We start from the raw sequence: 24277 nt of genomic DNA, 5'->3' as shown, positions 1-24277 counted from the left end.
AGTGTTTTATTTAGATTCATATGCTAGCCACTACAGTTTAATCATTTCTGAACACTGCACTCATGCTCTGAGTTTAAAACTTCAATAAATGAAGACAATTTCTGGCCTGACTGTACAAGAGAAAGTTAATATACACATAAGCCATATTTTCAAAAACTATTTTTCAAAAACTCAAGACTTCAGCAGCTTGAACTCTGCTGAGTGCATCAACAATACAAAACAAATGTTAATTGTTATGACATTAAATCATAGGAGTCTAATTACTGAATACCCCTGGAACAGCTGTCCATTTTCCTCTGTTTTATCACTTATGTACATACAGACTGCTTCTGAGATCTAACATGTTTCTGAAAGCCAAGCAACAACCCTAGGAGACAGTACCAATAATTCAAACTGAAACCTGGTTGAAGATTTCTTTCCATTCCTTTGAATTCTATTTATATTGAATATTGTAATCCAATCTTCTTTCAAGATTGCAGAGATTTTTTGTGTTTTTGCAGAAATCAATATAGGTTTCATGTGTTGGTGAAGAAACACCACTGTGAAAGTATGGCTATTGGGCTATTAAGCTTTGCTAAGTCTGTACTAGCTTTGTGGGATGCATCAATACTAGCCTTCAGGGAACAGTAAATTGGTATGGGGAATGAATTCTAGCAATAAGCGGAACACTGACAATTTTCTTAAGTGAGTTTCTGCTACAAGATTGAGAATGATGGATTTAGTTAAGGAATTGGAGATGCCTCATTAGACTTTGAGATACTTAATATGTATCTGAGCATGAAACATATAGAAGAATGTGACTGATACTCTCGAATAAGCAAATCAACATGTGGCTGCAAAATAATTTTGTAAACATGAGTATAGGGTAATACTAAGTTGCAGTCTTCTTAGCAAAGCAATTATCTCTAGAACAGGAAACACCTGAGTTCTTGCCAAGCTCATCTTAAGGAAGGAATCCACATGAACATATTTTCAAGCGAACAGCATCCATTCATTTCCAGAAATGAATGCTTTAATAAAGTACTGCTTCTATGTCTTTGTCCATTGAAAAATGAAGTGGGAAAGGGTCCTCCCCCCCAGATAGCAGTACAGAGTTCCCACAACACCTATGTATGTATCTATTATCTTATCTGAGTTGCACATAAAATAAAAGGTAAGATTTCTCTTGCTTATTGCTCTGTAATATCTTGGTAAAGAAAGCTTCTTAGGTCTCACAGTCTTTCCACTTAAAGCAAAGCATGTGCAGCTCAGAAACAGAAGTTAGTGATAAACATGCAGGTTCAAAGAGCATATGGGATGCTTTATTTCAGCCCTTAAGTCCAAATCAAACAGCATGCCATTTCAAATTCTGACAAACCACCAGCCTGAGATGAATATTCTGTGTTGACAGAGGATGGAAAACAGATATACTAAGAAGAATGAACCCAGTAGTGTGCCTACTATTTAGAGAAGCAGTGTCAGAAGAGAGAAATTTCACTACAAATCTGGAAAATTGCTTTATGACTGTAGGAAAACCTCTGAACCTTAGTGTAAAGTGGCTACTTGACATTATTAGTTAAATAACTTAAAATTCTCTGATGATCCTTAACTTTTCAAGACAGTATTCTGTAATAATTGGTTGACTATGATGGACAGTACAATAATACTGCCAAATGGTATTACAGCAGTTAACTAAAAAAGATATAAAAAAATAAGGAAAAACTTTTAAACAATTAAAACTCTGCACTTCACACTCCTACCAATCACCTTTATCAGTAGGTTTCGGGCTGATGTAAGCTGATTGTATCAGACCACAAGATGGCGATAGTGTTACTACACAGGCAACAAAAACGGCACTGGTACAGCAACATGAAACCACACAAACGTGCTACTGGCTAACAGTTTTCCTCTCTCAAGACTTTTACAAAAGGCATGAACTATGATCCAATAACAGGAACTTGTCAGTTCTTGCACAAGTGTATGTAACTGTCCTGTAGAAAGGGAACTCAGTGTGGGAAAAGAAAGTGATAGAAGAGTTGTTTTCTGCCTAATAAATCTCATTCACGCTTGGAATATCTGGACTCTTTGTAAACAATAATACAGAAATATCTAATTTAGAGATGATTCATTCTGTTTTCTCATTTTATCACACTGTGAAAGTGATTACAGAAACTCACAAAGCAGAAATAATTGCAGTTGTAGCTAGAGAACAGGATCTTCCTACTCAAAAGTCCTTCCTAAAGCATACTCCAGTTCCCTAGGTAAGAATGATACTAACAAAAATTAAAGATGCCATTGAAAAGTTCTGAATTTTCTATTTGTGTTGCCCTGGTGATCCTACAAATTATTGAGTACATTAATGAACATGCACACACAGCATACATCTATATGCAATATATTTTCAACACCCACCCAAACATTCCATACAAGAACATGGACATAATGAAACCTTCCTAACATTGCTGATCTGCTAGTTTTCAAGGCATCTTGCACCTAGGTTTCAAGTTTCTTATTTAAACTAGAAACAGAATGGATTTTTTTTCCAAGTACTTGAACTCTGGAAAAGTATATGCTTCCCTTAAACACTGCTTTCAGCATTTCATATTTTGAAAATTGCACTTAAAAACCAGTATGAGGTACAGAATTAATTTACGTGTTAGTGTACTGAAATTGGCAACAATCCTAACCCTAACACTCAAAAAGAAACGTCAGTAACCATAATTACAGGGTCACAAATCAGCTTGGTAATTAAGCTATTGTGTGTGGTTATTTTTCGGTGAAGACACCTATTCAACTTTTCCTGCAGGCACGTTTCTACCTCTAAATGTTTTTCAGTACATATCTCCCCTGACTCTTCTCACACCTAAAAAAAAATCATTCGCACCAATTTACTAAATGTTTTTCACTTCAGCTTAGGGAATTCCTACCTGCACAGGCCGACCATCCTCTTGTCCAATCATGTTCCTCCAGTCCTGCAGGGAACGCTGCAGGCTTTCGAGCCCAGTCTCCCAGAGCCTCACACCACCTCCCATGTCCACGCTAACCAAGCCTACTTTGCCCAGTGGTGCCAAGAGGGCATCAGCATCTGAGATCTTAGAGAGCCAAGATGTATATGGAGAGAGAGAACCTGGGCTGAAAAACAAGCGTGGGTGTGATTGATCTTAACATTGCAATAAAAAAGAGGATGAATAATTCTGTAGCTAAGGTGGCAATTAAATGAAATTATACCCTCATTGCATGAGAGACCATAATTAAGCCCTGCAGATCTACTATTTTATCTGAAAGATTTCACCTACTGAAACTTGCTATGACCAAATGATATCTGTTCATGAAAGCCTAGTCCACTGTTGTATCTTATCAATCTGGAGATGATAAGTCTTAAAAAAAAAACAAACCTATACAGAGTATGAAAAAATAAAAATGTGCTACAAGAAAAACATGAAACTACAGAAGAAATACGAGAGAACATGATCTGAACACTGAATAAGGGTTCTCCACATCAACTTAAAGTAATATCTCCAGTGTTTGAGCAGGAGGTGAGGATTTAAACACTCATTTAAAGATGGCACAGCTTTACGTGCAGAGAATCTTAGTAGTGTTGTAAACAAGCAGTCAATCTGCAGATGAAAATTTAATGCTAAATCAGGAGTCTAACAGCTACAAAATATGAAGGGAAAGTTAGTTAAAATAGGAAATATTCCTTGCATTTTCTTAGTACTATTAATGACATATACAATGATTTGCAACTTGCATTAATTAATAATACAGTTCATAATTTATGAAGAGCAAAGACGCAGTATAGCATGTACTTCTTAAGACTGAAATTAGCATGCACTAATTCAACTGAAGGAGAGTTATGTTAGCATTTGACCAAGCTAACTATGCAAGAAGGAGGAAAGGAGTTTAGGTTTTAGCTTTGAATTACTGATGTATATGAAAAGTCACTTAACTTATCAGTTCTTAATAGGGTTCATCTTTTTATCAGTACTTCTGCTCAGATTTAATATATGATAAGAAGCTTAAATCCTTGTACTAGGTAAGGAAAAGAAAAAAAAGAAGAAAAGAGAAGAGAAGAAAAGAAAAGAAAAGAAAAGAAAAGAAAAGAAAAGAAAAGAAAAGAAAAGAAAAGAAAAGAAAAGAAAAGAAAAGAAAAGAAAAGAAAAGAAAAGAAAAGAAAAGAAAAGAAAAGAAAAGAAAAGAAAAGAAAAGAAAAGAAAAGAAAAGAAAAGAAAAGAAAAGGGAAAAGAAAAGGGAGAATGCATGGTATATGAAAATGAGAGCTACAAGATAAAGCCACTTTTCATAATTATTAATGAATGCCATATTTTCATTATTACCATGTAGTAAACAGGTAACCAATGTTGACACAAATATGCTGCAATAGTTGCAAAATTTTACATATTGAATGTCATTTACTTTCACCTTCCACACCACAAGTAATACTGGCTTATCCAGAACTAATAATACCCATCAAATTCTGTTTGCTCATCGTGTAAGGCAGAGGCTGCCCTAATGAACAGAACAACTTACCTAGGAATAGCAATGTATTTGATTTTCTTCGAGTTCAGATCTGTTACTTCCAAGTATCCAGCAGCTTGTGGGGGAGCAACATCTGAAAATAAACAAATCTTATTTTCCTGCTACATGATTAACTAGTTATTGTGTTTGCATTTAGAAGATTAAACTGAAACATTTCATTATACATGTCATTAAATGATAAACCTTTACATTCAACACAGGACTATAACTTGCAAACACTGAAATGTTTTACAATTATTACTGTGAGCAAATAGATAGGCACTCCACCTGGGTTCATGAGTAGACAAGCTTGCTTTCAGCTATCTGGAGGAAACTGACAAGCTGAACTTTTCCAGAAAGAGAAACCAGAAGACTGAATTACACTGCATTTTATGAGTGCAAAATATCATAGTCACTAGATGAAAGCAAGTCAAGGTTTCCTTCTGAATCAATATGCCTTTTACCTCCTTGAAAAAGAGAGATTGACGTTACTTGCAGATGTGTTGGTGCCTGCATACAGCACATAGAAAGACCAGTAAGACAAGCAATATAAGGGGGCCTAACATTCAAGTAAGTATAAAGAATAACTCACAAGAGCACATAATGCACATCTACAGTACCTATATATCTACAGCATGCATATTTACAGTAGTTTATTGGCTGTATTTAGTGATCATTCTGTAAGGATGTAAATATAAAACAACCAGAAATGACAAAATTTAATGAAATACATGTTCGTAGGCCACAGTGCATTTTCTGTTTTGCCTAAATCTTGTTAATTCATAAAAATGTGCTCTCTCTTTGGATAATAATGGAGAGTAAGCTACTCTTAAAAAAATTCCAGTAATAGACCTGGAACATGTAGATAGATGTAGAGGTACTGAAGTGGAAGAGGTAGAATTGTAATTAAAGAGTGGTTAATAAATTAGAAAGAAAAATCAATCAGATTAAATTAAAAGGGACTGTAAAGGAGGAAGGTGAAGAAAAGGTAACCAAATGTTTAAGTGCAATACAGAAACAAGTGTGTGGGCCCCAGAACTGCAGTCAATGATTTCACAATGAACATACAAAGTAACTAGATGCTATGCTGCTGCCGGAGTAGAAAAATATAATGAAGGCTTTATAATAATATGAGCATCTAAACAAATATAGTTTGTCCTCCTTCTGCTGAAGTCTGAGGGAGAAAAACAGCTATGCCCAGCTCAAGACATCAAACAAAAGAAAATGTAGATACACAAGTTCTGAGTAAGAGGACCTGGCAAAGAGGTTAGAACAGGTGGGCTATGAGAACAAATTCAAGGGAATCTTTTTTTTTTTTTGTCCAAAAAGAGAAAACTACAGGGAATAAAACACACTTACCATAACACCTTGAAAATTCTTATTAAGCAGGAAGTATAATTCTGATCGAGTGGAGGCAACATGATTTTTTTTACATTATTTTACAACAAAACAAGATGGATACTACGAAAACCTTTTATTGTACAAGGAGAGTGAAGCTTTGCAATAGACTAGTCAGGAAAGCCTTAGAATCACTTTAAGTTTTTTTAAGATAAATGTTTGAAAAACAACAGTCAAGAAGAGTCTAAACATGTGACATCCTGTCCCTACAAACAGGTGGGCCAGATGACGTGTTGGGGTTATTCCTGTAACTGTGTGTTGTATTACATGTCATTCCAGTCACACTAATAGCGATACACACTTAGTAACAGATTGTTATTTTATATTAATCTATGGAAAGTGCTGAGAATCCAAGTAAATATTTACTCTCAAGCAGCCTTCATTTCTATAGCCTTGTTTTTAGAATAAACATTAATTCTTACTTGTGGGATTCTGCCATGAACTCTTGTCTGAGTTTACATTTTGTGGCCATACATCTATTTGGCAGTCTTTGAGGAAATTATTACTTGTTATAGTTTCTTTTCAAACATAACTATTACCCTAGTTTACCATTTTGATAAAACAAAGGAAATGATTTCTTTCCTTGTTGTTCCTAGGAGAGGTTTGGTAATACATATTGGAGCACAACAGACTTTGGCAGAGCACTTTGAATTATTAATAGAAATGGAAGGCCATGTGCCAGAACTGACTGGTTGTCCAAGAAGATGAGAAAGAAAGCATGATAGATAAGCAAACAGAAGCAAGAATATAAAACAAGTTGTTAGAGGAAACATTAGCACAAGAACTTCAAGGGCCTGCCACATTGCTCAATCTTGTGTAATAGGATGCCTTTGTTTCACTTTACCATTACCCATGATGGGAAATCACCAAATATCCAAAGGCTGTCCATAAATTACACAGAACAATCAAGCATAAGCAACATGGAATACCAAACAGTCCCAGACTTTATGTTAGGCAGCTATTGGCAGCCGTTAAGTGTACACTCAATTAAACATTATATCAGTCAGCGAGAGGCAAACTTCAGAAGAAAAGTGTAGCCCAGCAGGGAGTGCTGCAAATGTTGGACACCAAATTCACACAGTAAGAAGTTGGACCTAATAATCTCACCTGGCAAGTGAATACATGTATGTGCATCTCTCTTCTCTGTGACCCCTTTTCAGTGGAAAGATTTTGGATACATGCTTTAACAGTGACAATACTAGGTCCTTCAATTAGTGTCCTGACTCCAAGTTAGACAATTGAAAAGTCTAAGAACTAGTGGCAAGAATACACAGCATACTCCTCAAGACACAAACAAGTTCCAACCCACGGGCTTCTTGAGCTGGTCGTAGTATCTTTTGATGAAGTTTTAAGATCTATATATTTACTAACATTCCATGAGTTTATTCAGTTTTCCTTTGGATCCACGTTTCAGCATTTACAACATCCTTCGGCAAACAGTTTTACAGGTATTTTCCACATCTCTGTGCTATCATGCCATATACACTCTTTAGAACTCCACCAAATTTCTCTTTATCAATCTTGTGTCCTAGTTCAGGAGATATGGCTGAAGCAATATTGCTCATTTTTGTTGCCCTTTTCTGCAGTTTCCCTAGGATGTATAGATTTACACAACTGCACAAAGAATTGTTTTTACTTTGTTCCTCCCTTGGTAATTCTTAGAATTTGATGTGACTGCTGAGATTTGAACTATTTTAATGAAACCACGTGTCATAATTGCAAAATCATGCTCTTGAGATGCATTGATCAGCTCATCATTTTTCAGATGTAATGATCGGCTCATCATTTTAGACCTAGAATTTAGAAATCTTTACTTCATCCTTGTATGTTATACTAAAACTAAACATCATCTGCCATTTTTATGGCATTGTTGATATTGTAGTAGTACAGGTTATTGAAGGACTCCACTGGAAAAACTGACCATTAACTTTCAGCCCTGCAGAAAAGTATCTGGGGGTTCTGGCTGATGGCAAGGACAATCTGAGTCAGCAGTGTGCCCTGGCAGACAGAAGGGCCAACTGTACTTAGGGGTGCATCAGGTACAGTTCTGCCAAAGAGAAAGGGATCATTCCACCGTACTCTGTCCTGTGTAGTCCCACCCTGAGTACTGGGCACAGATTTGGGTGCCACACTATTAGGGCATAAAACTGTTAGAGAGTGTTCAAAGGAATGTCCTCAAGGCTCTAGAGGGCAAGACATCTTGAGGAGTGGCTGAGGTCCCTTGGTTTGTTCAGCCCAGAGAAGTTAAGGCCAAGGGGAGGGGTGGTCAGGCACTGGAACAGGTTCCCCAGGGCACTGACCATAACATCAAGCTTCTGGAGTTCAAGAAATGTTTGGACAATGTTCTCAGACACAGAGTTTGAATTTTGGGTGGTCCTTTATGCAGTTAGACTTGATGATCCTTGAGGGTCCTTCCAACTCACGATATCCTATGGCAGCCTACAGCTTCCTCACGAGGGGAGTGGAGAGGCAGTGCTGATTTCTGCTCTCTGATAACAGTGACAGAACTGGAAGAAGTGGCAGGAGCTGTGTCAGGGAAGGGAAAGGCTGGGTGTTAGGAAAAGGTTATTCACCAGAGGGTTGTTAGGCACTGGACCAGGCTCCCCAGGAGAACGGCCTTGGGATAAAGTTACTGGAGCTCAAGAAGGACTCAGACAGTGCTCTCAGAAAAAAGTTTTTGCTTTGTATTGTGTGAAGGTAGGAGTTGGGCTCAATGTTTCTTGAGGGCCCCTTCCAACTCAGGTTGTTCTGTGATTCTGTGAGTCAAGTAAATATTTTCAGTTACTTGCTTTTCTACCTTTTTTTTTTGTTTGTTTGTTTGCTTTGTTTTTTGGTAATTTATAAATAAAATAATTTATCTATACAGGGAAGTTAATCTGTGTTATGTGAGAGTAGATAGATCATTACCTTGGAAAAGTGAATTAATTTGGAATAAAGCATCTATTCAGGAACAGAGAGCTCAAATAGCACAAAGCAAGAATAGGTTCTTGTGCTGATAAATTCAAAAATCCCGCCCTTCTACCATATACAACTCTTTTGGGCTTTCTCTTTTGACAGTCATTTTTCCTTGGAGTGGTGATAAACTCACAAATTCTGCTGCTCATCACTAAGTGGCACATTTTTAGTTACTGGCTGAAGAAGCTAAAGATACAATAACAGAAAATGTAGCATCACAGCACAAAACAGTCTCGAAGTCTGTTGCCTATGCCTGTTTTCTAGTGTGCACGTGAAAGATGGTTTTACTATATGTAAATATTGCCCATCATCTTGGACAAGAGAAGAAAGAAGCCTGGGTCCCTTCAGTTTGGAGTGAAGGCTGACGTGGCTGCAGTTTACAAAGTCATGTAGGTGATGGTTAAGATGAATGCAGAACTGTTATTCACCCAACCCTCAATGCCAGAATAAGGGGTACTTCATAAACCTTGGAAGAGTTTGGGTCACAACAGAGAGTAGTGAACTTGTGAACTTTCTGCAGAAACACACAAGTTCAAAAAGGGACCAGACAAATTTGAGCACAACAGGTCCATAAACGTAGATTTAAAAAGTGAGGCAGGAATGTACCCTGCAGCATCCCTAATAAAGCAGTGACAAACACTGAGATCTCAAGTATGAAAGCAAAGACACAGAAGTGATAGGGCTACATGCATTCTCTAAATAACCTCTCTTGCTGTCCCTGCCAAAAGCAGAGCCAGGATTTGTCTTCAAACTGAGATGGATGGACAACTGGTGTGACAAATAAGGCAGGTCTTATAATGGTGCATTTGCTGTGCACTGAGCAGAGGCTGCAAATACTGGTGAAGGCTGACTGCTGAACTGGAACAATCACAATCCTCTAGCTGGTCCCCAGTGTGGGCAAAGTGAGATGCTATCTACTGGAATATTCATAGCGTCGGCAGTGTGTTTAATTCCTCAGGGGTACAATTAAGCATGTTACTAAGATCCAAATTGATTTTAAAATTGGTAAAATGAGTGTAACTACTCTCATTTCCCCTCAAATGTTTGCTTTGCAATTCTTTAAAAACATTTTGTAAAAATTCACAAGCAATGCAGTTTACAAAACAAAACCAAACACATACAGTTGTTGCCATACAAGTATCTGAACCTCTTACCTTTTGGGTAAATGTCTTTCAAAGGCACATCTCCAGGTGGTAAAATCCTGACTATTTGATTAGAAGCCAATAAAGTTACACAATTGGTTTGTTTTGCAGCTCCTCTTTTCCTCCGGGCTCCGTAATAAAATGTATCAGAAGGAGAAGCGTGTTTGCGACTCAGAGAAGAGTTCCTTTTCCAGCTGTACACTTCACTGGGAGACTGCAAGAGAGAAGACTCTAATGAAAAAATCATATCATCACATGACAAGAAAAAGGCCTGGGTTATTCTGTCATTAAGGACTCCTCTAAGGAGTTGAAAACAATAGATCAGCTACGGAAGCTTTAGGAAATCAGACCTTTTGAAGATCTGAAGTTGCAACAACTTCAGAGAGAAATAAACATAGGTATACAGAAATCCAAGTTGCTCTTTATCTTCCACAACAGTCAGCAGAGCCTTGAGAGCAAATCATCCCAACTTGAAGGTCTCCACACTTGTCAGTGGAACATTACTATTATAAATAAGAGCTTAGATACCTTGCTCATATATAAACAACTACACCATTAACAACTGAAGCTGGAGATCTGAATCTGAAGTGTTTTGCCATTCACATTTGCATAGACATGTACAAGGAAAGACAGGGCTCCAGTCTATATCAAGGAGAACAAAGTGTTTCATCACCAGTGTTAGTGCAGAGGTGTTTAGCATCTTGGGTACTTCCTCTTCTAGGCTATTTTGCTTGTCCCACAGTTAACTCATATACATTTTAAATGACTGCATGAATATACTTACAGTAAATATTTTATACATAATGATTATACTTCTCCTATTATGAGAAATTAGTGCAATGGCAATAACATAAATCCAAATCAGGTAAAAATCAAGAGGAAATGACAAAGACATAGGGAATATCTTACTGACAAAGACGTATTTTTGAATCATTTTGGTTTTCAAAGTATTTTCTTCCACCATTTGTCTTTTCACAAAATTCATGCCCAGTACCAGCTAAATTTTCTTTTTTGCCCTAATTTATTTAGCAAATATCACATGGAATTTATTACACAAGCAGCATCTTTGTCATGGATCAGCAGACAGCAAATATAAATGAAGAATGAAGCATACCACTTTTATGCTCCCCATGTCTACCTCCAATCTTTGAAACAGCATCAGTCATTACACTGCAAAGTTTCACTTTATTTACTAGTATTTTTCTGTTTGTGTCACAGGGGTTTTTGGATACAGAGTGGACTCAACCGTGTACGGTATTTATAGTTAATCACATCATTAACTAGTGAAGGGGAGCATAATTCAGCTACTGTTTTCTCCATCTTTTTGTTAAATCTAGAGGTTTGCAACCTGCTGCACCCTGAGCAAAAAATTCACAGATGAAAATGATACTGAAAGACTTTTTTCAGTCATTATATTTAATTTAAAACCTACCAAAACATAAGATTTCTAAAATATATCTCTAGCCAGCACTATCTAGTACTTGTTTTCAGTGAATTTTGTCTGTGCTCCACATTATCTCACCCAGCTTATTACTATTTCAAATGCCACTGAAAACATTCTAGATTAGACTGTCTTACTAAATAATGTACTTCACATGAGTGCACTATCTACTATCATTCCCTTCTTCTTCCATATAATTTTGTAAACAGGTACTTAATTGGTTACAGAACAAATGAGATCACATTACTTCACGGTGTAATAATGCTGGGTATTTACCATGAGGTCTGGGAAACCAATAACAACAGTAGCATAATTATGTTCATCTGAGAAGATCCTGTTGGGGGAGCTGATCTTTTGTCCCACAGCTGCACTGAGGTTTTCTGAAGATAGCTGGTCACTTGCAACTGCATGTGGCACACACAGTTCTGACGCTAAACAGGGAAATTAAACAAAAGCAGAGTCATTAAATCCAGATGTGTAAGAGGAAACATTAACTGTGTGAGTGCTGAGCACCAGTCACTGCTATTTCAGCATAAACTAACTAATAAACAGAAGGTTTGATTATACTATGCTATGAAACAGACAGAAAGAAAGCAGGAAGTAATGGCATTTTTGTGGAGTAGAGCGCTTAAATCAGGAAATACTAGCTAGGAAATATTTGTTTACAGCACTTAATTTTGCCCTCTGCTGTGCAAACGAGGCAGGAAGCCTACAGAAGGTAACAGTATGTGATCTCATTAAAGATTTGTTTAATGCACATGCACAAAAAGGCAAAATGTAGTTTTGTACAGCTGTCAGTGTGAAATTGCTTGGTGGCAGCCTTTCTGTCTTTGCAAATTAAATATTGTTATTTGTAACACATTTCTGGTAAATAATGGCCTAGTTTTCTTTAAGTTAAACTGACTTTTATTCTGTGCGTCTGTATCTGCACTTCACCTTGCCTCAAAATACCAGCACAGCCTGAAGCCCCTACCTTCAGTTCAGCACTGTACTCTGTTTCCACTTCAGCTGGCAGCAGGAGAAAATCTTTCCTCCCTCAATGGATGAACAGACTACCAGCTTGGGTCAGTGGAAACACTCCCCCAGTCTACCTTTTCTTAGCTTTCCTGGCACATGCTCTGCCTCAAAGAACGACAACAGGCTGAAGATGCTATATTCTGGGTTTGCTGGGTGATAAGGAAAAAAAGTGGAGAGGGGATGTGATAACCTCTCATACTGGGTTAAAAAAGATAACGAAGGATAAATACAGCAGAAAAAGCATGCAGCAGAACACTGCCCACAACAATTTGAGACTGAAAATATCAATAGGGTTTCTACCCATCTAAGGAATGATACTTCATAATGGTTTCTAAATAAGGTAGTAAGAGGAAGGAAACTACTGTGCTCTGATGGAGCTTGATAACTTGATAGGGTAAACTGCACAAAAGATAAAAAGGATCCTAGGTATTTCAGCTATGAAAAGAGTACTTGGATACTAAAATTTGCGTTTTTTTTAATAATCCTTATCTATTGTTTGTCAGTAATATTTGCTCCTATGATGTTTACACTGTTTATTCTGTACATTCTTCATACTTAGGCTAGCCACAAGGATCAGGAATATTTTTCTTCTCTCTTTAATGCATATAAATGCAGTGCTTTCTGTATTTTCACCCTCTGTCTCGCTTGGACACTGGAGAGAGGTCAAAACCCATTAACTGTTAGGCGGGATGAACATACACTTCTAGTGTTACTAAACCAGGTAGGCTAAAGATTTTGTGCAACCTGATCAAATGTTCAGGGTTGAAAATGTCATCAGATCCGAAGACAAGCAGATCTTACCAGGCAGAATGATGACCAGTGGAGATTTCTGCTTTAGCAGAAGATGCTTCACTTCCCAGCACCATTTGGGACTTTTACAGCACACATTTCTCCTAGCTCATAACACAGGTATGATGGCCCCAGTAGCCTCCTGCAAACTTCCTGCAGATCTTTATGAACAGTGACTTCCTTTCAGACCTTTTTATTTTTAAAAGCATTAGGGAATGTGTTCTAGCTCAACTGAGTGTGTGTAATAGATTTGTGACAGTGTACAGACTGCATTTACCAACCTATGTGATCCCTTCTAGGTGCTACTGACTGCCCAGTAAACTTTTTACCTTTTCCTTTCTGTATGCTTCTACATATCCTGTAAGTCCATTCCTGAAGGTCTCCAATGCTTTATTTGAATAACCTGAAGTCTGAGCATGGAATTTGCCATGCTTTGTGAAAAGTTGTTAACCACATTACAATCAGGAGAGAATGAAAAGAGGGAAGGTTACCCGGTCCTTTAAAGCAAAAGAGTCTTGTTTGTGCAGCTGCAAACACAGAAATTATTAAAAAAAAAAAAAAAAAAAAAAGAACAAGCCAAGCTTGCATTCAATACCCCTTGTTAAGCCAAATCCCATGTCAGCTGGCTCTTCATTCAATGCATACAGCTGGCAAGCCTCACTGTCTTCAGCCTCCATATGGACACGCTTCGTTAAAAGAAATTTCCTGTAAAGGACACATATTTATAATAATTCTGGATTAAGCTTGTAACTCTAAACAAGGACTTCAATTTTCTGAAAACTTTCTACATTTGTATAAACAAGGCTATCAACACCTTTTTCTAAAGCTAGGTGATTTACCAAACATTTGTGAGATAGGAAAGGGCACACCAGCCAGAGGCGCTTTTGTTCACTGGAAACTATTTACCCACTTCTATCTTCTGCACATTTATGTAAAAACAAGAGGACTTAATATTTCTGTCATGTGACTAGGAAGTAAAGCAAGGAGGCATAACCCTGGACTATGAGGCTGTATTTCCAAAACTAGGTCCACCAACATTCAAATTGCTAAAAATCAATACTGCCTCAATAAAACATGCATACAGTTAAATCTAGTCTAGATTTTCAGGAGTGTGAATGTAGGCACACTGTTAATTCTCTTCTCTTTCACCAGAACTTTCACCAGAACAAGTTTCCATTTGAAACGTCAGCTGTTTAAGTCTAGCTATCACACAGAGGTAAAAAACTGAGACCAGGAGTGAATATAAACCAGGGACAAACGAGAAATAATGTCATTAAGAAAAATCAGTTTTAACTGACTGATTTGTTTCACTTTCCACCAAGAGCCACCGGTCTTCAGCCACCAGGAAGACAGATTCCAGATTGATTGGCAGTGAGATGGTATGAGTTTGGCCCTCTAATACATCGAGTACAATAAGATGGTTTCTGTAACAGCAGAAGCCGTGAGAAGAACAATTAGATAGGCATGTATATGAGGTGATCCGTCATAAATAGATAAAATATGAGCAGATAATTCAAATCTCACCCTTTTTCTTTGTAGAACACCAGCCAGTTTTTGTGTGAAAACTCTCGGCACATTTTGTAGCTGCTCTGTACAAAAAAAATACAACAGTGATGTACAGCAATTAGGGTTTGTTAGATTAGTTCCAGTGAGCTTTCCTGACTCTTCTCAAAGTGTACAACTTTTCTTTTTTTTTCCTTCACTGAGAATAACTCACTGCATTAATTACCTCTCAAAATACCATCTAGACTGTCTTGTCCCAAATCATACAAGTGCATCATAATTTATTTCATTATTTTGGACATAACCCCTTGTAACAAAATGTTCTATTACCCATTCTAGCTCCAAAGGGGAAGATTTTAAATAAACACATCCTCTGACAATTTATATCTCTGCTGTGAGAGTAAACAATTAAGTGCTTGGGTCCCCCATACAGTAAGTGAGACAATCCTGGGGCTGTTTTTCCAACATTAAGCTATGATTTCCAACAAAAAGAGTATAACAGAGGCAGGCGCTATTCCTCACCATCTCTTCCTTGCTGCTCCACCAGGATGTTCTCTTAGGAGAACCTTGAGCATCTGGCAAGAGCAAAAGCCGACGAATGGCACCGCTGTTTGTATCCAATAACAACACAACATTGCTCTGTAAATGAAAAGCAGATCTGTGTTCATCTCAAACCCATTTGAGAGACTACAATAAATCTGTTTGAAGCACTCTTGAAAGTCAAGCAGCTTTCTGAGAAGATTATCTAAGCTTCGTTGGAAAATGCAGGCTGAATCTTCTTGGTCCATTTCAGTGCCCATGGAGAAATATAATTGTGCAAGCTAAGTACATGTAAAAGGGCTTGAATGATTATTTCAGTTTTTCTGTGGTGTTTTCTTTACACAGCTCACACCCATTTCTGCATAAGCTCCAGAAACTAGACTAGCATCTCTAAGATGCAGCCAGCTACATGTGCAAGACATAGCAGTTTTGTTCTGTCAAGCCACTAAACTATTTAGTTTCAGTTTTTATGTTTCCTTAGCATTACTCTGAAGTACCCATTGCCTAACTTACAACTGACAAATGTCTTTGTATTTTCTGTCAAACTTCACAGTACAGATTTCTTGGAGCCTATTGAAAATCCCAGTGTGTGAACATCCTGTGACCTGGATGCTCTGAGAGCTTAGCAGCAGGAGGAGGACGCTGCTGGAGGGCAGCAGGATGGCTCTAGAGGATTAATATCAAGACAGGATACTGTGCAGGATTGCAAGCATTTTCCACATAAAATATATGAAGATATGGCATGCTAACTTTTGAACAACTTCAGCTTTCTTAGATTGTTACTCAACGGAGCCACACATTATATCAAATGATGGGGAGGGGGTTGCCAGCCCCAGGTTGCACACAGGGCAGGGACTGCAGTATGAATGAAGCTTTCCCTGCCTGCTGTGCGGTGCCACTGCCGAATCCACTGCTGTCATCCATGTTCCACACAGACCTAATGTGTCTGAGGTGCTGCAGCCAAGTCTGGAGTGCATGACACGGATGAATGCACCTGATGCAGTAAGTACATAGCTTGAAGAATTTGCTTTTTTTGCTGGGTCATTTTAAATATGTCTTTTTCCCAAGTACTGTAGCTGCTCCTAACTTACTGAACAATCACTCAGGGCCAACCTTGCCTGCATCGAATGACATTTAAAAGGTACAAAAGAATACATTAATTAAGCTTTGAGCTGAACTTTTTGTTTGCCAGTTAAGGAAACATTAGGTTCTGCAAGGACATTAGGTTCTGCAAGGGCTTACCAAAAGTAAACCGTCCACATACAACATCTGCAATAACGCACGACAGACATTAAGGGAGTAAAACATAAATTCCCACAAAGCTGTCCTAAATAAAACAAGTACAAACAATCTGAGTCACAGTGTTTCTGTTCTTTTTGGGTACGCTTCATACTTTCACTAGGATTATTTGGGAGAATTCACTTCATTCAATGATGACAGTTACTCGAAGCTAAGTACGGTAAAGCATGAAAAATATTACCACGTTGTTTGGAGCATTTGGGAATTTCAGCTGGACTTCAATACGTCTAAAAAAAGAAGTTTGCTTATGTGTGACAAACCAAAAAATATAGAAACGTGGTTCAGGAAACGAATAGTGCATTTGCTCAGGATTTTGGTTTTCTGCCATGTTTTATTTATGTGAGCGTGCAGCAGCGCTGCTGAACCAAAGAAATGCATTTGCCTTCCACATGAGATAAAGAACACATACGAATCAATTACATTCTTCCACTTAGCGTTAAATTTATGAGAGTAGTTGATATAAAAAGCCTTTCCACTCCACCCCTTTTGATGTTAATGGTTTCCTTCTGCGTTAAGTGACTGATGTATATTCTGTCTGTGTTTAAGAATAGATTTTTGCGTCACTTGCAAGCACATCCAAAAGCAGCTTTGGCAACTCTTCAAGTGGGCTGGGAAAAGATGCTGGTGTGCAATTCCGCTATGTTTGTTCTTGACTGGGAGAAAAGTAACCTTTGGGTGACCTCACGACCCCAGTGTCTGGAATTCCAAACTTCGGACAGATGAAATAACCGATCTCATGAAGTGCCGTGCCTTTATTTTTAGTTACTGCAAAGTTTCCCTTTCCTTACTGCTGTTTTTATTTTAGCAAGCATTTTCCTCTTAAAAGTCCTGAAACCAAGCGGGGCTGTGATTTCACTTTGCTGGTATGGGAAGCTGTTTCTTATGGTCTTGAAGACAGAGCAGAGCTACGGGAAGGAATAAATTTCCAATTCAGAGAAAGACAGTATAAACAACTCAGTTTAACCCTCTTGTATTCTTCTTCCCATGCTCACTTCCACAGCTTCATTCTTTTCTGTCCTCAGTGCTCACGCAAGCCTGCAAACACTCCTTTGCTGTGAGTTTCAGATGAGCCTGATTCTTAGCTCTGGCCAGTGTGCACTCACCTAACCTATGTCCACAAGCATCTCTTTTAACAGTGTCACACCATGACCTCTAGGGTGATGCACAGGTAACAATCCTGTTGCTGTAGACATTAGGTACAGATATAGGGCATTTGGGGCACATATTCAGACCTATCTTATTTCTCATTAGGTGTAAGTGAAAAAGTATGAGTCTATGAACTTACACAGTTTTGGACTCAAACCACCATGCCTTCAGAGGTGAGAAACGTATGCAAGTAGATTACTGACCTAACTAACGTGAGAAGTGTCTTTCAAACGGTTTGTGACACTTGTTTGTGCTACAGAACATTACAGGAATGGAGAAGCAGAGCATATAAACTTTGTGCTCATAAAAAAGAAAGTCTTCATCTTATTTATGATACAAAAAACAACAAACAAAACAGAGAACTTAATGCCTGTTACTATTTGAAGAAAAAAAAATGCATACATCAGGATGTTAGATGGATGAGAGGCTACAGGTGTTATTGCTGGGAGGTTCTAGGTCCTTCCATTCCCAGATCCCCACAATCTTCTTCTAAAGGATGTTTCCCTGTAATGAGCAAGGTGGATCCCCATGTCAACTCCTATGTCACATAGTCCCTCTCTCACCACATGCTATCTGAGAGCTCTGACAAAGCTCCAGCAGCACGTGGGACAAGGAAAAGAACTTCCCTCCCTTCCTACTCCATTTCCTGACGGAGAAAGATAAAAGGAGAGTTAAAGGAAGCTGGCTGACACTGCCTGGGCAAAGTTCACTGTGCTCACTGAGGCAGACTGTAGGTTACTCTGTAGATCTGGTTGCAGCCTTTCAACGTGCTAGAAAATATGGAAGTGTGCAGTTAATTTATATGCAAATCAATGCCCAGTGTGTATTTTCTTCCTGCATATGTCCTGTATGAAATCACACATAGAACTTACCCAAATTCTTTTCACTTGCTATCCTTCCAAGTGGTAAATATACTAGGAATCCATTAAGAAAAAATTAAAGGAAATAGGCGAGCTTGTGGCTTTAGGAAGTCGAGGTACGCCCTGGAATATTTGTGGGGAGGATGGGGCAGAGGCATCACTACGTTGAAAAGATGGATGTTTCCCCTTTACGCTGCAGTTTCCACTTTGCAAATAAATGACTTGAGGTTTCAGAAGACTCTTTTTAAAGTCTGTCAACTCAGATTAAACAAAGAGTCAAAAGAAGCTGTGCTCGTTGAGCCCAATGGCCACCACATAATCTACCCTTTCTTCCAAGAAGATGTAGAGATGCCTTAAAAGCAGATAAATCTCTGATTTATACAATTAAATTAAATCCTGAAGAAGTTCAGCTTTAGTAAAATTTTATTCAAAAGGACAAGAAGGAATGGTAATTCTTAATTTTATTTCACTGGAGGGCTCTATTGAATCCAGATGGATGTTATCTGAGAAATAAATTACAAGCTTATTCTAAGAGCTACAATATCATCATCTCATCCTTTCCAGCAGTTATCAACCATTTTAAATCGTTATTTTAAAAACTTTGTTATAAACATTCATTTCCAAAGGCCTTGATTAAACAAGAAACTTGGAAAAAATTTACAGCCTTTGATATTTCATAAAACCACTAATTAGGCAATACCAGCTGTCAAGTGAATTTTTTATTATTATTAAAAGTGGAGCTTCTGATTCCTACGAATATTGTTGATATTTCTGTCCTTTTGTAAGTATACATAGACAAATCTCTAAAGCATCACATACACAATTTACATTATTTGTCTTTCTAGCAGATCTGTTTGATGCACTCTAAGCACACGTAGCTGATTCTTGAAGCCATGCCCTAAATACAAAGGTGACACTGATCCACCTAAATTAACATGAGGATGCTGATAATTTTGAGGTTAACACTGCCAGTGATCTTAGTACACCTAAAGGAAGATTCTACTCTACAAGTAGTCAAGGCTCCTTCTATTACCAATGGAAAAGAGACAGGCACTTCCAGAGGGCAATTATCTGTATTCTAGCTTAGCCAGAATGAATCTTCTTTCAGACCTCCTTAATCAGATAATTAGCACAGACCATAAACTTCCTTGCTAATGTCATAAGTAGTATCTTATTTAATTTCATGTACTGTAATATCCACTGCAATTCACAGGTGCACTGTGAAAGCACATGAATTTTCCATGGCTCCATCGCAGGAAGAGTTAGGAATAAAACCTAAGCCCTGAGTGGAAAAATTAAACAACTTGAGAATAAATCTTTTGATTAAGTGGGAACTACAAATCCAAGGATCTCATCACAAGTGCTAATATAAGAATGGCAGCGGCTGCGGAGACTACAATAGCTATGTTTGGTTGTGTTTTGGTATCTCACTTGAAAAGCAATCCCAAATAAATTATTCATAGAGTCCATGGATATAAACATGCAATACACAAAAGAAGCATTTTTCATTCTTTTTCTTCTGTGCAAGATGCTTACTTAAGTTACTCATAGAGTCTAAAATAACTTTTGAACGATGTCCTAAGTATACAATGACTGTTTGCAATCAAATGTGTGGTTGGCACATACGTTCACACTCAGTAAGGTCTACCTTAATATTAACCCTGTGTAACAAGTCCTAACATAAAGCGAAGCATTCAGGATATCTTAATTCAGTATTATTTTCCAGCAGTATAAGCAGGTTTATCTTCAGACAGGATTTGTTCAATGTAGCACTTTCTATGAAAGGCAAGGCTGGAAACTGACAATATTTAAGCTTTGCCAAGGAAAAAAAAACACGAGAGGTTATGGCTTAGTGGAAGTCAGCTGGAAAGGGACAATGAGCTACTACAGAGCAACCTTCATGTCAGAGTTAAGTCACACTGCTGTTGAAAAATGCATGCCATAAGGACAGGCAAAACCAGTCACAGGCTTAATTAACAATCCAAAGCTTCATGGACAAATCCCTGATTAAAATCTTGCTGCTGAAAGTGAATCCTCCTGTGATTTGGTTAAAAACAAATTTAGCACAGCAATTATTTTCATGGTGGGAATTTCAGACACTTAGAAAGCAAAGGATATTGCAGGGCTTTATATTAAAAAAGTGTGAGACATTCTAAACATTCTTAGACACAAGATAGACTGCCATCTGTTTTACAGTTTCCTGCATTGACTTTGCCAAAAAAGAAAGTCCAAGTATTGTTTAGAATTGTACAAATTTGTCATCTGCATCCCAAAATAGCCCAAATTGTACTTTTATAACTGCTCAAGACAACCATACAAGCAATCACAATAACAGGTATCTTCTGGATCATATCTTTACTGTTGGCATTCAAAAGCAGCCAAGGCAAATCTAAAAAGGCATATGCAGCTCTACCAAAGCCAGAATTGTGTTTCTTGTAAGGGATTAAATTTAACTGCTGTGTTTAAGGCCAGAAAATGGCATCAACACTTGAAAAATGTTTCTGGAACGACACTATCACATATATACTAGAATCACAGAATCATAGAATGGTTTGGGTTTGGAAGGGACCTTTAAGATCATCTATAGTGATGCTATAGGAAGGGACACCTCCCTCTAGCCCAGGTTGCTCACAGCCCCATCCAGCCTGGCCTTGAATGCCTCCAGGGAGGGGGCATCCACAGCCTCACTGGGCAGCCTGTTCCAGAGTCTCACCACTCTCACAGTAAAGAATTTCTTCCTGATATCCAGTCTAAATCTACCCTCTTCCAGTTTAAGACCACTTCCTCTCATCCTGTCACTACCACCCTTATAAGTCCCTCCCTCCTGCAGGCCCCCTTCAGGTACTGGAAAGCCACTACAAGGTCTCCTTGGAGCCTTCTCTAGGGTGAAGAGCCACAGCTCTCTCCAGCCCTCTGATCATCTTCATGGCCCTCCTCTGGACCTGCTTCAACAACTCCATGTCCTTCTTGTTCACTCCAGTTATGGAATGACTGAAAACTACTTAAACCACAGTTCAGTGTAGGAAAGGCTCTGCTAAATGGGCATCCCTCCCCTACTGAAAAATGTGAAGAAGAAATTAAGAACAAAAGGAAATGGAAAAATTAACCAACAATAATGACTAGATAAAATACAAAACCACTCTGACTGGTAGTAACATGAGTAACAATTAACAACAATAAAATATGAATACTAATCAGCCACATTTTATCAGCTCTTGTCCCTTCTTACTCTTGGGCAAAGAAGTTTTCAATCGGAAATGTTCAACTCACAATACAGTTGATGGTAGTAGAAAGTAAAAAATCTGTGCAAAGTATGCATCACTTGACTCTGAAAAAAGAATTTTAGTCAAACCAAATTCAATGATTCTAAATTTTCATTACTGATACACTAAATGTCACCACTCACATAGCCTTCAAATATCTGTATTTTAGATATTACAGAATACGAAATATCAGGATTCGCAAAACAAAGACAGTGTCATGAAGCAAACATAAGTAGCACTTTACTTTGTGACTCAGAAACTCTCTTTCATATATTGCTCAAAAAGTAAAAAGAGAACACGATTGGAGATGAATTTAAATTCACTGCAGAGAACAGCTTTTTTTTTCTATACTTTTCAAACACATGCTGCCTGACTGAGACTCCTAAACTCAATTCAGCCTCTTTTTTGTTTATAAAGGCCAATCTCTAACAGTGAGAGAATGAAGTAGGTAGAACTACAGTTCAATAATGCAAAAGGACATAAAAGGTTCTTGTAAATCAGCTGAAAAGTGCAAGAGAAGAATCTCCACATAAAAACTAAAGCTGAGGCATGTCTCTGGCTTCAAGTATAATGAAAAATAGAACACAGAAGCAGCTAGACTTATCCAGCCTATCTCTATCTATAGAGGAAACACCTTAGGGATTCTGCCTTCTGCTTATAACTAAAGATTTAGCTGAGTTAGCTGCAGTTCTTTGGTTATATGTTGCTTTTTATTTCTTTTTTATTTTTCTTACCTCCTCTTCATGTAGAATCACTTGACCTTTGAGTGGATTTCCCAGTGGTGCCACAGTCACAAAAGGCTGCCAGACATGTCCAACTGTTCTTGGGAAGATGTCATACAAATCCACGAAGTATCCATTCTTACTAGAAACATTCATGAAGTACAAGGAAACAGGATTGCAGGTTGTAACATAAAGAACATTTTCAGCTTCCTCTTCTGAAATAAGAAAGTAATAATAAGAGAAGGCAGCAGACATCACATATCACTCTTAATGAAATACATACATGTCATAAACTAAGCAGATGATAAAGCAAAATGTACAGCAAAATTACCACGACAAAAGGAGTTAAAGATGGAGATGAATGGACTCTCGGTACTAAATGTTAACAAGCAGACTCTTGCCACAACACTATGAACTCTTTAAACAAGTAGTCCAACACACTGGCCCAGATAAGACTGCAGGGCCTGCCAGCATATGCAAAATGTGCCAAGATCTTTTTGTTTGTTTATAATTTTGTTTCTCCCTCTTTCTCCAGCTCATCCTCTCTTTCAGTTATAATGTATTTAATATACACAAGGGATGAAAGCAAACTTTTCCCAAAGAGCATTTTGTGGTGGCCTTCGCTCAAAACCAAACCAAAGTTACTTAATTCCTCTTTTACAGTCATTAAAGCTTGTGAATGTATTTGAAACTCCAGTTACAAGTAGAAAAAGCAGCACTCCATTACTAATCACCAGCAATCTGTTTATAATACATTACAAAGTTTAGACATTTAAGGATAAACTCTACAAATTTATGAATATTGCCAATGATGCAATTCACTTTGGGACATTAATATAGATAACTAAAGCAGGCTTGATTCAGTGAGAAAGAATTTTAATCGTTTTAAGCACAGCACTCTGCAAGTTGTAAGATTTGTATTAAAACTGAATTGACCTAGAGAAAGAGAGAAAAAGCCAAGGAGTCATTTTCTGACATCATAAATACTAACTACTGAACATACACTGGAGTGTGTTTTTACCCTTAGAATCACACATTATCTAAATCACACTCTTTTATATTCTGTCACTGTCCATCAACAAACATTTATTTATATATATTTTCTCTTCTTCATCTTCAGGATATTTCATATATCTGTGACACAGGGGAACTTTACAAAAGTTACCAGTTTTTCTTACCACACCTTTTGTTACAGTGACATCACAAACAAGGTTAACTTCACCCAAAGGCAGAGCCCAATAAGCAAGTTCTTCTGTGAAACTGAGGGATCGGGCTTCATGTCGTTCCAGTGGAAATCCTTGAATATTTAAGTACACAGGGCCCTGAAACAAATGGTAATGAAAGCTTGCTAAAATACTCTGTTCACTATTCGTTATTAAAATCTAGACATCTTCTTCAAAACCACTAATACTAATATTAGCAGAAACAGATCAATTACTAAATAAATGACAGGGAAGAAAAAATGCTTTTCTGCAAAATTTCTGAATGTTCTCACTGCCATTTTCTTCACAGTATAACAACCACCATGCCTCCCACTTCAGTGAGTTGTTTTTCGACCATTATTACTCAGTGACTTGAAGGAAGTATCACATTCTGATAAAATTCAATCCATACAAGGGAAAAAGAAATCAGAATATTTTTTTGTCTCAAAGAAATTCAACGTCAATTACTTGTTTTATATATCCCACTTCAAATTAGCAGTTCA

At 37.7% G+C, this 24277-nt stretch overlaps 1 protein-coding gene across 1 annotated transcript in view; it reads right to left on the bottom strand.

Annotated features, from left to right (window-relative positions):
• The window catches only part of VWA8 (von Willebrand factor A domain containing 8), a 173539-nt gene that overhangs the window by 35796 nt on the left and 113466 nt on the right, over positions 1-24277 (bottom strand). Inside the window, exons 28-37 of the mRNA XM_065743996.1 lie at positions 23756-23894; positions 22585-22787; positions 15265-15381; positions 14764-14828; positions 14538-14663; positions 13835-13944; positions 11710-11864; positions 10005-10206; positions 4510-4591; positions 2907-3111 (exon numbers count right to left, since the gene is read on the bottom strand). Coding sequence (XP_065600068.1) covers positions 2907-3111; positions 4510-4591; positions 10005-10206; positions 11710-11864; positions 13835-13944; positions 14538-14663; positions 14764-14828; positions 15265-15381; positions 22585-22787; positions 23756-23894 — 1404 coding nt within the window. The remainder of the gene's footprint in view (positions 1-2906; positions 3112-4509; positions 4592-10004; positions 10207-11709; positions 11865-13834; positions 13945-14537; positions 14664-14763; positions 14829-15264; positions 15382-22584; positions 22788-23755; positions 23895-24277) is intronic.

This window comes from Cyrtonyx montezumae, unplaced genomic scaffold, assembly GCF_038088225.1.
Source record: "Cyrtonyx montezumae isolate F1298 unplaced genomic scaffold, pur_monq_1.0 scaffold_3, whole genome shotgun sequence".
Taxonomy (NCBI): Eukaryota; Metazoa; Chordata; class Aves; order Galliformes; family Odontophoridae; genus Cyrtonyx; species Cyrtonyx montezumae.
This window is presented reverse-complemented; position numbering and strand designations above follow the sequence as displayed.